Source organism: Garra rufa, chromosome 7 (genome assembly GCF_049309525.1).
Source record: "Garra rufa chromosome 7, GarRuf1.0, whole genome shotgun sequence".
NCBI classification, from domain to species: Eukaryota; Metazoa; Chordata; class Actinopteri; order Cypriniformes; family Cyprinidae; genus Garra; species Garra rufa.
In genome coordinates this window covers 42,394,875-42,410,189 of record NC_133367.1, presented here as the reverse complement: position 1 = coordinate 42,410,189, position 15,315 = coordinate 42,394,875, and the positions used below count along the sequence as shown (strand labels likewise).

The 15,315-nt window shown below is 34.7% G+C and overlaps 1 protein-coding gene across 1 annotated transcript in view; it reads left to right on the top strand.

The window, feature by feature from the left end:
* Positions 1 to 15,315, top strand: part of LOC141338175 (rho guanine nucleotide exchange factor 3-like) — an 89,315-nt gene that overhangs the window by 30,244 nt on the left and 43,756 nt on the right. Inside the window, exon 3 of the mRNA XM_073843731.1 lies at positions 13,299 to 13,361. Within this exon, the coding sequence (XP_073699832.1) occupies positions 13,299 to 13,361 (63 nt within the window). The remainder of the gene's footprint in view (positions 1 to 13,298; positions 13,362 to 15,315) is intronic.

The following is a 15,315-nucleotide window of genomic DNA, read 5'->3' as shown; positions in this document are numbered from 1 at the left end:
TTTCAACAGGGAAATCAACCAACCGCTGTGAAAATACTGGCATTTTTAGCAGTGTTGTGCTTTTTGAAATTAGTTTTACAAAGCTTTACCTCAATATATTTTCCAGCGTTTGGCTGTTAGATTGTTCATAAATGTATACAAAATAACAAATTCTTGCCATGCCGCTGTATCAAGGTTCAGTTGACGTCTCAAAATGCCACTGTTGCCCTTCCCTTGAGCTGCCACGTAAACAGTCGTTCAGAAATATGAGATATCCCAAGAGCCGAGCCATATCACTTAGACATTTTTGTATGAAACCACAAGGTCAGCTAATGTGATTCCAAGACATATTGGGTTTATGACTTAATGAGATAACAATATGGTTGATGATTACAGAGAAATGAGATTTGCTGAGATTTTTCATCTTCATCTGGCTTTAATGTCTTAAACTGTGCACAGATACTAAATATCAAAGGTCAGAGATCTCAATATTTGTCATCAAATTCTTCTAAGACCAACCATGTTGGTTTCTTAATGTCCCACGCTATATTGTCCATATTGCTTTTATAGCTCTATACTTACAGTATGTTTGCAGTTTCATCTGTCTGTTTCGATTTAAAACTAGAAGAGAAACATCTGAGATTAAGTTAATAATGAAACGTAATTAAGTCTACATTGCACCTAATTCTATAAAAGCAATAACATTTTCTTCAGTGATAGTGTTCTCAGCGTCAAAAGAAAACTAGCTCTTGTCCTGTGCCAGCTGATGGCAGAATTCCTGTGGAAAACAGTGCAGAGATGTATTTATAAACTATTATAAGCAGATTTTTCAAAAGAATGGTTGAACAGAACTGAATATTCACAGTAAAGTCAATTAGATATGCTTTGAACACTGTTATATTTGATCTTAGGTCTTGATGAAGGATTTGTGTGTGCTTCCTAAACCTTGCTTTCTGCATACATGCTTCATGACCCAGTACTTGAGAACATTTATAACAGAGAAATGGCCAAATTGTCCGTTTCCACCAATGTTAGCATCATCTCTCTTTATTCGACGTTGTAGGTGAGTCTGCAATGGAAAAAAATACTTACCGCTGAGAATACGATACAATCTGGCCTGCAGACTCATGTTTGGCCTGCAAAGCAATTGTTAACGCTCTGCAGGAACGAAGATTATTTCAGCTTGCGAAAGAGTCTCATTAGTCTTTTCTTCCTTTAGTTCTGGCAGCCTCCGCATTTGTTTTTATCCTCATGTAGTTTGTAGTTTCTAGGTATTTTAGGATAATGGCTGTTAGCTTTACTCTGTTGTTGCTGTGAACAGCTGGGAATCACATTTCTGTTCACTGTAGATGGATTCAGTCGGTAATATCCTCTGGCACAGTAACATTTGGTTAGCATTCGGTTGTTATTTTGTGTGTTCATTGGGCCGGTGAACTAATTGAGCCATTCTGCTTGATGCTTGTCTGTTTGCACGTAAGAAAGCAAAGTCGCATGTACTTTAAATCTTGCTACAAGACCGACCAATAAAGAAGTGCAGTAGTCTGCGTGTAGCTGCGTGTCCTATTGAGGCAAGAAAACTACAGTGCACAGCATAACCTCTTTTTAAAACCTTACAAATTCAGCAATTACTCTTTAGAAGACATGTTAGGGTTCTTTGGAGATATAATGTTCCAACAAGCCTGCTTGATCAATTACCAAAGAAGAATGTCACAATTATTCAGGAAAATACCATTTTCGTGTCAAAGTGATAAAATGTTGTGTTGCAAAAATTAGTACACCCTCCTGAAACGTACTAAATAAAACAAAAAGAAAAATCTAGTGTAGGTTTAAGGCAATTTTTAAATCAACAGGTAAGTATGTTAAACCAAAACTTGTAAAGACAAGTCATTTCCTAACAATTAAAAGTGTTATGTAGCACACTGAATCAAACCCAGACTTAATGCTGGGAATAATGGAACCACTTGAAAGAGAACGGTTAGGAGATTTATTCCTTGGCATAAAAGAGGACAATGGTACAAGAGGAATACCAATTGTGACAAGCCTCCTGAAATTATTAGGTATTCACTTGAAGTTTTCATTTGGTGATAAGTGAATTTTTGCTAGAAAAGAGCTGGAGAAATGCTATGCAAGAGTCGGTAAGATGCAGCCTGCAGAAGTAACATGCATTGTTGTTTACCCACAACAGAACTACCTACTGTAGCCAAAGCACAATAAACTCATTTAACCTCTTCCAAAACCCATATTTACAAAATGTAGACTTCTGGGAATCAGTACTCTGGTCTTATGCAACCAAGCCAATCATTTCGGATCCAAAAGCATCCAAAATGTTCTGGTGTTGCTAGAGGAGGAGTACAGCTAGAAGTGCCTGGTTCCCACAGTGACGTTCAGTGCTAGTAAAGCTCTTATATTGGGATGTATGAGTGCTGGAGGTGCGAGGGAGTTGTGCTTTATCAATGCTGTCATGAATTCACACACCACTGTGTGATGTAATCAGTGTTGTTTTCGTCAATGATGACGATGACGAAATCATTTCGTTGACGCCACTTTTTTCATGACGATAACGAGACGATGACGAGATAAAATGGCTCGTTGATGACTAAAACATGACGAGACGTGTGTGAGTTTTCGTTGACGAGACGAGAATAGACGAAAATGTTAGTGGGTGGTCCTTCAGACGTTTAAAATGCATGACATTTCCGCTTATTGTGCATGCCAATTAAAACTTAAAAAGTATCTGACGCTATGGCAAGCCGTTTTAGCAGTAACAGTTAAATACTCTTTGCTATACTAGTATGGCAAGCCGTTTTAGCATTCCATCCTTGTTTGTCTTTTATGTTCTAAAACATTCCTTCATTATTGTAATTATTGGTGAAAATAGTCGATCCGGAAGCTCACATTGTGTTGAACTATAGATCTGCTATTTTCAGAACTTATAAGTGACACTACCCAACAGCAAAATACTTACTGACCTACATTAATTTGTTAAAAGACTACTTTTTCCCCTTTTTTTTGACTAAAACTAGACTAAAACCTTTTTGACTTTTCGTCGACTAAAACTAGACTAAAACCTTTTTGACTTTTCGTCGACTAAAATTGGACTAAAACTATCACATATAGAAGTGACTAAAATTTGACTAAAACTAAGAAGCATTTTAGTCCAAAAGACTAAGACTAAGACTAAATCTAAGATGGTTGTCAAAAACAACACTGGATGTAATACAAAAACCTGAAACAGAAGATGCTACCCTGCCCTCATTCCCTGCATTGTTGGGCATTTTTCCAACATGACAATGAGGATATTCATTCTCCCAAGGTGAAAACCCTTCAGTGGACATGTATTTCACTCAGTCTTAACACTCTTGAGCAGCTGTGGGGGATTCTGTAGAGACGAGCTGAGCAACACTCTCCATTAAAAGGTCATCGTCCAATATATTTTTGTCTTGTTTCTAGTGAAAATATCTAAAAATTCTTAAATTAAGATGCATTTACTAGATTAGCAAAATGAGTCAAGATATTTAGTCTTGTTTTAAAGGGGTCATCGAATGCCCATTTTCCACCAGTTCATATGAATCTCTAGGGTCTTAATAAAAAGTCTGTAATATACTTTGGTTAAAAATTCTCAATACTAGTGTAAAAAAAACACCCTTTTACCTTGTCAAAATCAGCTTTGCAAAATATCAGCTAATTTTATTGCATGGGCCCTTTAAATGCAAATGAGCTCTGGTCGCCCCGCCCCTCTCTGCTGAAGGATTATGAGCTGTAATGTTTACTTTAGCCACAATTAGCTGAATTTAGCTGCGTTTATCAGCGAAACTTGCCAACAAGCACATTATTAAGAAAGGCCATTTGCAAAGATGCATAAAAAAAACCTTCTATTCTCTTCTGCTGTTGATGAAGCTGCATCAGGAACAATTCACACGAAGATAGATGCATATGTTAAAAATGAAAGTAACGTTAAACCTCCGCTTCTTCAGCGGCTCAGTTGTCGGGAGTAAATGACGACTGCTATGTTCATGATTACATCCAACAACAGAACACCTCAGTTCAATCGCTCAATTAGAGTCTTCCTCTGCACCTGAGTCACACAATTGCGGTGTATTCAGACTGTTTCAGCTCGGTGAGGGCGGGGCTAAAGTAAGACGCTCATGTCAATCAACTATGTTTCGTCACAACGACAAGAAGCTGAGAATGACCTGATTTTAAAAAGAGGATATTACTTTTAAAGATTAAAAAAAAAAATAGCAAAAATAGGGTGTTTTTTATCATTGTAGGTTGGTTGTGTACACAAACTGACAACACACATTAATGTTCAAACAACATGGAAAAGTTAGTTTTGCATCCGATGAACCCTTTAAGCAAACTGCAGTTAATTTAGTTTTTGTACCACTGGAAACAGGACGAAATGTCGTATGTCATTTTGTTTGCCTAGTAAATGCATCTTAATTGAATCATTTTTAGATATTTTGACTAGAAACAGAACAAAAATACCAAGTAAGATAAGCCGTTTTTGCAGTGTAAACAGGAGATATAATATAATATAAGAGATATAATCTGTGTAGCAGTGACACAAGAGGTTGTACACCTTTATGATTGTGTCCAATGAGGTTGTGTAGAGAAGAGGAGGGGACCAAGCACTGAACCTTGAGGCATCCCTTTGACGCTCCCTCGCAGGAAAAGGCCCCTCTCGAAGTTTCAGTGACAGACAGTAGGTTTTTCTCTGTGTAAGGTCTGTGTTTAAGATATGAACACAGAATGGAATTGAAACTTTAAAACTTAAACTGGATTGAGCTGAATAATGACACTGTTGCCTTCTTAAAGCTGCTTTATAGTTTAATTGCATTTGCAACAACTGAAATTGAATCCTTTACATAATTTCTAAACTTTGCAACATTAACAATGTTATTTTCATGTTTTAATACTGTGAAGCTGCTTCAAATCATTCTGTATTGTATGAAGCGCTGTGTAAATAACGTGTCAGTTTTCACAATTAGAACTTAAAATAACCAGCACATATTTTCAGTTTGGAAAGAAGCCAAGAAAATCTATGACAACCCCCCTGGTGATTCATGTATGTTTATCACACAAACAAGATCATCCAAGCATGCCTTAAAGGCAGCATCAGATACACAGCGCATTCCTTCAACAGGAAATGCTTAAAGGAAGACAGTTCGCTTCCAGGAAGTGTGTTTAGCAGGGATTTTCTGGCTTCCTGTTGTGTAAGTGTACACAAACGTCTCATGCTGTGAGAGTATAGGTAAATCCTAAAGCATAGTAATGGATATTTCAGATGTCAGTTATTAGATGTATGATTTTAACAACATACAATATTCATACACTGAAAAAATTGCTTTTCTTACTTAGATTTGTGTCTTGTTTCCAGCCAAAATATCTAAAAAGGATTTTCTAGACAAGTCAAAAATTATTTTCTTGCTTTCAGAAAAAAACAAGTCAAAATTAAGTGAGTTTTTGCTTAGAACAAGCAAAATAATCTGCCAATGGGGTAAGCAAATTTTTTTTTTATTTTAAACAAAAACATTTTTTTTTTTTTTTTGCATTGGCAGAATATTTTGCTTGTTATTTTTTACTTGTCTAGAAAATCCTTCTTGATTTAAGAATTTTTAGATATTTCGACTTGAAACAGGACACAAATCTAAGTGAGAAAAGCATTTTTGCAGTGTACAAGTTTTGAATAATTAAGATTTTTAATGTTTTTTGAAAGAATACAGTAAAAAAAAAACAGTAAATACAGTAGTTATGTGAGAAATTGTAATTTAAATAGTTATATTCTATTGCAATATATTTGAAATTTAACAAAAAGAGCAGCATTTGTTTAAAAAATAAATAATTTGGAATAATTTGTAATGATTTATCATAATTTTTTAAAGTCTTGCCTACCCCAAACTTTCGAATGGTGGTCTATCACGGTTTTGCTCAAATGTTAATCATAATAACGTTCATAAATGTTAATAATCATAAATGTTTCTTGAGCAGCAAATCAGCATATTATATCATTTGACATTGAAAACTGGAGAAATTATGCTGAAAATTAAGTTTTGATCACTTTAATATGCAGCAAATTACATTGTGATGTATATTAAAATAGAAAAACGTTATTTTACAACGTAATATTTCATAATATAATTTTATTTTTCAGTATTTTTGATCAAAAAATGCAGCCCTTGTGAGCAAAACGGACTTAAATATCAGTGTGTGTATATCGACATTTAGGATTAACACTGCTCCAAAACTTTATTATTCAGACAATAATTGTTTTAAAGAGCGAAAAATGCACACTTTGTAGAGTTTAAGTCCGGTTTGTGTTCTTTAAGAGAGGAATTAATATGAAACACGAATTCTGCTGTTTTAAGACCTTCATCATAATCTGTTACGAGGGTCTCAGTGGCTCTGTATGAAGTGGATGAGGAGGGTGGAAAAGCAATTGTGTGCTATTCCTCCCTATAACAGGATGCTGTTCCTCTCACTGAAGGGGCGTTAGACGCCAGCCGTCCTCAGACAAACACAAGCAGAGATGTGGTCTGAAAGCTGGAGCCCTGCTTGGGCCCGATATAGCGCCGACACACTTCCCCCAGAACATCCTGTTTGCTGCTCTCCTGTGCACTGACACACACACATCTGTAGACACACATGGCTGAGGATTAGACAGGTGACAGTGGTCCACGGCCAGAGACTGTAAAGGTGTTTTCGGGGTGTTTTTTGGGGTGTCTGAGGAATACTGCAGTGAAGCCCAATGATGGGGTGCTGCCTTTTCATCCATCAGAAGGTGAGCGAACATAGTGTTTCTCACTGGCTGCTCTTTCAGAAGTTATACAGTGAATGTGGATGGCACACCGCTGGTCATTTTGTTTTGATGGATTTGAATTGCATATTGATATCTGGGATATTGTGCACTTTTTAAACTAAAACGAAACAAAAACTCCATTTGATCTCCATTTCATCACATCGGTGTCTAGAAGTGTCATCTGAGAAATTAAAGAGATGTGGTTTTTACTCTCACAGGGCAGATGATTGGTCTTCTGATGTGACGTAATCCTGAATATATTTGCTTCCTTGTGTATCTCTCTCTTTTTTCAATTATTGTTATTCTTGATTGCTCTAAATGAGGGATAGAGTTGGTTTTGTTGGTTGGTTTAAAGTCGAGGAACATGTGGAAGTGGTTGTGTTTGTAGTTACGTAACCGTTGCAGATCTTACGTTTGATTCTCTAAACGTTACATTTCTAAATGCACTGTAACTTAGTCTTTGTATTTATTTTGTCCAGAAGTTGTTTGTAAGGCATTAGGTGATGTTTATCAGGACAATAATATTTCCCCCCTATTCTCAGATGATTTTCTTTTTCATTGAGTGGAATCAGTGTATTCGTATTGAATTTTTGAATATTTAAATTTAATTTGAATTTGAATTTGAATTTTAATATTTGAATTCAATTTGTTTCATAACTGACGAACTTTGCAACATTGACGCTATTATTGAACTAGATTGAATCAACACTGTCTGAACTGAGCTGAATGACACACTATTGTCTTTATTTGTATTTATAGAGACTTTTTACAGCTGAAATTGAATTTGCTTCATAACCAAAGAATTATTCCAGCATTAAAAGGCACTGTTCAATTTAAATTTTCCCATTTTAGAAACATGCTAGCAACTTGCTAATTATGTTATAATCAGGCTATCAACTTGTAATCATGTTATAATCATGCTGTCAACTTGATAATCACACTAGAAACATGCTAGCAACTTGTAATCATGTTAGACTCATGTTAGCAACATACTAATGCTAGAATCATGCTAACAGTATGCTAGTAACATGTTTATCATGCTAGAAACATGCTAGCAACTTGGTAATTATGTTATAATCATGCTATCAACTTGCTAATCATGCTAGAAATATGCTAGCAACTTGTAATCATGTTAGACTCATGTTAGCAACATACTAATGCTAGAATCATGCTAACAGCATGCTAGTAACATGTTTATCATGCTAAAAACATGCTAGCAACTTGGTAATTATGTTATAATCATGCTATCAACTTGCTAATCATGCTAGAAATATGCTAGCAACTTGTAATCATGTTAGACTCATGTTAGCAACTTACTAATGCTAGAATCATGCTAACAGCATGCTAGTAACATGTTTATCATGCTAGAAACATGCTAGCAACTTGCTAATTATGTTATAATCATGCTATCAACTTGATAATCACACTAGAAACATGCTAGCAACTTGCTAATTATGTTATAATCATGCTATCAACTTGATAATCACACTAGAAACATGCTAGCAACTTGCTAATTATGTTATAATCATGCTATCAACTTGATAATCACACTAGAAACATGCTAGCAACTTGCTAATTATGTTATAATCATGCTATCAACTTGATAATCACACTAGAAACATGCTAGCAACTTGCTAATTATGTTATAATCATGCTATCAACTTGATAATCACACTAGAAACATGCTAGCAACTTGCTAATTATGTTATAATCATGCTATCAACTTGCTAATCACACTAGAAACATGCTAGCAACTTGCTAATCATGTTAGACTCATGTTAGCAACTTACTAATGCTAGAATCATGCTAACAGCATGCTAGTAACATGTTTATCATGCTAGAAACATGCTAGCAACTTGGTAATCATGTTATAATCATGCTATCAACTTGATAATCACACTAGAAACATGCTAGCAACTTGCTAATTATGTTATAATCATGCTATCAACTTGATAATCACACTAGAAACATGCTAGCAACTTGCTAATTATGTTATAATCATGCTATCAACTTGATAATCACACTAGAAACATGCTAGCAACTTGCTAATTATGTTATAATCATGCTATCAACTTGATAATCACACTAGAAACATGCTAGCAACTTGCTAATTATGTTATAATCATGCTATCAACTTGCTAATCACACTAGAAACATGCTAGCAACTTGCTAATCATGTTAGACTCATGTTAGCAACTTACTAATGCTAGAATCATGCTAACAGCATGCTAGTAACATGTTTATCATGCTAGAAACATGCTAGCAACTTGGTAATCATGTTATAATCATGCTATCAACTTGATAATCACACTAGAAACATGCTAGCAACTTGCTAATTATGTTATAATCATGCTATCAACTTGCTAATCATGCTAGAAATATGTTAGCAACTTGTAATCACGTTTAACTCATGTTAGCAACTTACTAATGCTAGAATCATGCTAACAGCATGCTAGTAACATGTTTATCATGCTAGAAACATGCTAGCAACTTGCTAATTATGTTATAATCATGCTATCAACTTGCTAATCATGCTAGAAATATGCTAGCAACTTGTAATCACGTTAGACTCATGTTAGCAACTTACTAATGCTAGAATCATGCTAACAGCATGCTAGTAACATGTTTATCATGATAGAAACATGCTAGCAACTTGCTAATTATGTTATAATCATGCTAGCAACTTGCTAATCATGCTAGAAATATGTTAGCAACTTGTAATCACGTTAGACTCATGTTAGCAACTTACTAATGCTAGAATCATGCTAACAGCATGCTAGTAACATGTTTATCATGCTAGAAACATGCTAGCAACTTGGTAATCATGTTATAATCATGCTATCAACTTGATAATCACACTAGAAACATGCTAGCAACTTGCTAATTATATTATAATCATGCTATCAACTTGCTAATCATGCTAGAAATATGTTAGCAACTTGTAATCACATTAGACTCATGTTAACAACTTACTAATGCTAGAATCATGCTAACAGCATGCTAGTAACATGTTTATCATGCTAGAAACATGCTAGCAACTTGCTAATTATGTTATAATCATGCTATCAACTTGCTAATCATGCTAGAAATATGTTAGCAACTTGTAATCACGTTTAACTCATGTTAACAACTTACTAATGCTAGAATCATGCTAACAGCATGCTAGTAACATGTTTATCATGCTAGAAACATGCTAGCAACTTGGTAATCATGTTATAATCATGCTATCAACTTGATAATCATGATAGAAATATGCTAGCAACTTGTAATCACGTTAGATTCATGTTACCAACTTACTAATGCTAGAATCATGCTAACAGCATGCTAGTAACATGTTTATCATGCTAGAAACATGCTAGCAACTTGCTAATTATGTTATAATCATGCTATCAACTTGCTAATCATGCTAGAAATATGTTAGCAACTTGTAATCACGTTTAACTCATGTTAGCAACTTACTAATGCTAGAATCATGCTAACAGCATGCTAGTAACATGTTTATCATGCTAGAAACATGCTAGCAACTTGGTAATCATGTTATAATCATGCTATCAACTTGATAATCACGCTAGAAATATGCTAGCAACTTGTAATCATGTTAGACTCATGTTAGCAACTTACTAATGCTAGAATCATGCTAACAGCATGTTAGTAACATGCTAATCATGCTAGAAACATGCTAGCAACTTGGTAATCATGTTATAATCATGCTGTCAACTTGATAATCACACTAGAAACATGCTAGCAACTTGCTTATTATGCTAGAAACATGCTAGTAACTTGTTAGTCATGCTAACAACTTGTTAATCATGCTAACAACATGCCAGTAACATGCTAATCATACTAGAAACATGCTAACAACGTGTTAATCATGCTGGAAACATGCTAGTAACGCTAGAAGCATGCTATCTATCTATCTATCAAACATTAAGCTTTTAAACCTACTTTAAACTTCAAACTATTTCAGACTGAAAACCCTCAAACTTACAACTTTTAAAACTGGGAAATCTTTTTAAACTGTTCAAACTTTTTTAAACTAATTAAACTTTTTCAAACGTTCTGGTCCAGCTTTCTCAAACCAACTTGAAAGTTTGTCTTGACAAACGTTTTTATCTAGTTTAACAGTTTTATTTTATTATTTATTATTATTTAAAAATTACTTTTGTAGAGTTTACAGAAATTCATACGCTTTATGCAACAACATGAGACTGAGTAAATGATGACTTGTAAAACCAATACAAAATACAACTTTATCTGTTTTGTTACACTCTTTAATAAATACTAGGCAGTATAGAGAACTGTCTACACAGTAAGCAATACCTCAGTATGTTATTCTGAACATATCATGCATAATGAAGTAATTATTATGCCTTCTTCATTCTTTTGAAACTAAGAGAGCTGAGTCTAATTCACATTGTGACCTTAAACAGATAGGGCGAGTGTTATTGTTGGGTCATGCAGCTCTAGAGCAGCTCCCAGCCCTTCACCTGCTCTATTGTTCGCCCTCATGGATCCGGATGTAGATACTCACTCCACATGCGGCTGGTTGTCATGGAGAATAAACAGATGTGGAGCAACAATAACACAGCTGCCAATAGGTTGACTGATTATCAGCGTACAGACACTACTCACATGTGAAATATGTTTCACATTTCTAATCAACATGTTGAACCTATGTGCTTTATCTTGTGTTGCTGTGAGTGTGCGACATTCATCTACAGTTTGCATCCCCTTTTAGAATCTGCTAAATAAGAGGGATCATACAAAATGCATGTTATTGTTTATTAAGTACTGATCTGAATAAGATATTTCACATAAAAGACGCTTACACATACTAGTTGAATTTATAAAAACGACCCAGTTCAAAAGTTTGCATAAACTTGATTCTTAACACTGTGTTGTTACCTGAATGATCCACAGCTGTGTTTTTTGTTTAGTGATAGTTGTTCATGAGTCCCTTGTTTGTCCTGAACAGTTAAACTGCCCGCTGTTCTTCAGAAAAAATAAATTAAAAAAATTGAGGATTTTTGTGTATTTGAACCCTTTTTTTGTATTTGAGGTCCATCTTTTCACACTGAGGACAACTGAGGGACTCATATTCAACTATTACAGAAGGTTCAAACGCTCACTGATGCTCCAGAAGAAGAAAAAAAAAAAACATCATGCATTAAGAGCCAGGGGGTGAAAACTTTTGAAAAGAATGAAGATGTGTACATTTTTCTTATTTTGCCTGAATATTTCTTTTTTTTTTCTTATGTTTCCCAAAGACAAAATAAGTTCCATTTACCCTGATCCCCAAATTCAAAAAGTTTTCTCTTTTGTTCTTAATGTGAGGCACTGCAGGTGAATAGGGTAAAAAATTAACTAATAGTTATCACCTTATTTACTCAGCTGATTCATTACTTTGATACTTGCAAGCATTTTTTTGTATTACAAGTTTTCTGAAATGTTAGGTTTAAATATGCAAGTGAGCCATTATTTAATGAAATATGCGCTAATTTGCATACATTCCTAGTACAAAAATCTAAACACTGGATGAAGTCAGTTTTAAAATTCTTTTGACATATTAGAGTCAAAAGTTTTACAGTCTCATTTTGTTACGCCATTAATCAGAAAATACAGGCATTTTGGGGGGAATAAAATGTATGAAAATGTATCAAGCAAATTATATATGAACAAATCCCTCTGGAAAAACCTTCAGGATACAGACAAGAATAAAAATGTAAAGTGTGGTGTGTGTTAGCACTGCTGAAGTGGAGATTTATGGCTCAGTGTAGGAGAAAATACTCACAGCCTTTCAAAATATGGATTGTAATTGAAATCTATTGACACAAATAGACAAAGTGCTATAAAAGAAACACTTAACAGTGTCTTTTGAGTGTTTTTTTTTTCCACTAGTCTGAAAAAACACTTTATGAAACACCAAAAAGCCCAAAATCTTGACAGATGCATGAAAAAACTGCATTTTTGCCTGCAGTTTCTGCCCTTTTTTTCCTTCTGGAGCATCAGTGAGCGTTTGAACCTTCTGTAATAGTTGCATAGGAGTCCCTCAGTTGTCCTCAGTGTGAAAATATGCATCTCAAAAACAATAAAAAAGGGTTTAAATACACAAAAATGCTGGAAAACCAAGAATTTGCAGGACCTGAAGGAATTTTCCGAAGAACAGCGGGCAGTTTAACTGTTCAGGACAAACAAGGGACTCATGAACAACTATCACTAAACAAAGAAATAGCTGTGGATCATTCAGGTAACAACACAGTGTTAAGAATCAAGGGGGTGTAAACTTTTGAACAGGGTCGTTTTTATAAATACAAATATTATTTTCTCTTGTGGACTGTAAACATCTTTAATGTGAAATATCTTATTCAGGTCAGTACTAAATAAACAATAACATGCATTTTGAATGATTCCTCTTATTTTGCTTAATAATGAACATTTTGCAGATTCTGAAAGGGGGATGTGGATTAGTACTACTGTTAGTGATGCAGCACTCAACTGATCATCATTTGTGTCTTTACAGAAGAAGAGGAAGCAGCGGAAGAGAGATGTGGATTCGCTCAGTCTGTGCAGCTTGGACATCAATGTGAGTTACATTATGAATGCAAATCAGTACCCATAATGCACTGTGCTAAAGTGCATAAGCCAAAACCCAGTTTTGTATTTGTAGCTTATTTATTTAGTCCTATCTTTGGGTTCACAGAGCTTATTTTCAGCATTAATCCAAAAGCCAATGGAAGATAGGCCTACAAAAACTACACCACTGCAGCTTTTTTATAAATAAAACTGCATGAATAAGGGTCAAAATGGCTGATTTAGATGGGCAGTTCTTCTGTATCCTGCTGCTTACTAATACTTAATATTACATAAAAACCTCGCAGCTTCTGCAGAGGTATTATCTGAGCATCAAGATTTCTTTTCGACCTTTGTCTACAGTATTTCAGTCTATTTGAGATAATGAGCCAAAGCAAGCCAGCGCAACTGAAATGAAAGGCATTGATTGCAAAAGCTCTTTATGTCTTTGAATGGCAAGTGTGAAAAGGAAAATTGCTTATATTTTCTTAAAGGTCAGGCTCACTAATGCACAGGAATAAAAGGCATGGTATTAATAGAAGTGTACGATTGCATGTTTTTGCTTTCTCTTTAAACTGCTTCATACACTGGCTGTTTCTCTAAAGACTTCATTATTTCTCTTATTATTGTGGTGCAGGGGTTTATGGGGCGGCACATCTGTCTCATGATTATCCTGGAAACTGTCCAGTCGTGTCTCATTTTTAGGACAGATGGTTTTGTGCGGATGAACTTATAAAACTGCTGGAATTGACATGAGCCAGCGTTCATTTGAATTGTTGGATTCTCCAGGCGTATTTTTTCTTTAAATGGCGGTTTTAATGCTGACATCTGTTTTACAGCAAATATACAGTAGGCCAACGTGTTTTGACATATACCTTCGAGCATCAGATGATTCTTTTTATAGAAATTCAGAAAGCCGAACTGTCAAGGCAATATGAAAACGTGCCTCGATCAGTATTTTTGCACATTCAAAAACATTTGATTTCATCGCAAAAGAAGACCTGTAGCATTTAAAAACAAACTTTTTATACTTTATTGCACAAATTATGATACAGAAAGCACTAGAATATCATAGAAAATACCAGGAAAATTCTAGAATGTTCCCATCTGTGCAAAAGTCAAAGATTTTTAATGTTTTTCTCTTCTGCTCACCAAGCCTACATTTATTTGATCCAAAGTACAGAAAAACATTTTGAAATGTTTTTACTGCATAAAATAGTTACTCCTGTGATTAAAGTTAATTTTTTTAACATTTTAACAACATTTTTAACATGCTAGCAACTTAATAATCATGCAAGAAACATGTTAGAAACATGCTAATCGTGCTAGAAACATGCTAATCGTGCTAGAAACATGCTAGCAACTTGCTTATCATGTTAGAACAAGACAATAATTCTTACTCGTCTAGAAAATCCTTCCTGATTTAAGAATTTCTAAATATTTTGGATGGAAACAAGACAAAAAAAAATGCTATGCATGATTTGTGAACTAATAGATTTTGAGCTAGCTCCATATGTAAACTTGCTCAGTAGCTCACCTGGTACAGCATTGCACTTGATAAAAACATGATGCAAACAGAAGAAAATGTTCACATTCATATTTCTAATGATGCATCCCATTTTTTTGTGACGCAGCGTCTATTTCGTTGATTTCAGAGCTCAAGTGCAATGCTGTACCAGGTGAGCTGCTGAGCAAGTTTACATATGGAGCTAGCTCAAAATCTGTTAGGTCACAAATCATGGACTATGGTAATTGTGCAAGTATTTTGCAAGGAACCAACTACGGCTGGACAATAATTCAATATCAATATCCGTTGCAATATATATTTTTTTGAATAATGCAGATATGATTTTTAAACCCATTCCGATATTTCGTTTTTCATACATTGATTTATTTGTGGCGGTTGACTTAAAAAGTTAAGTTTAAAGATCACATTCTGAGTTTCCATCTTCAAAACATCCATATTG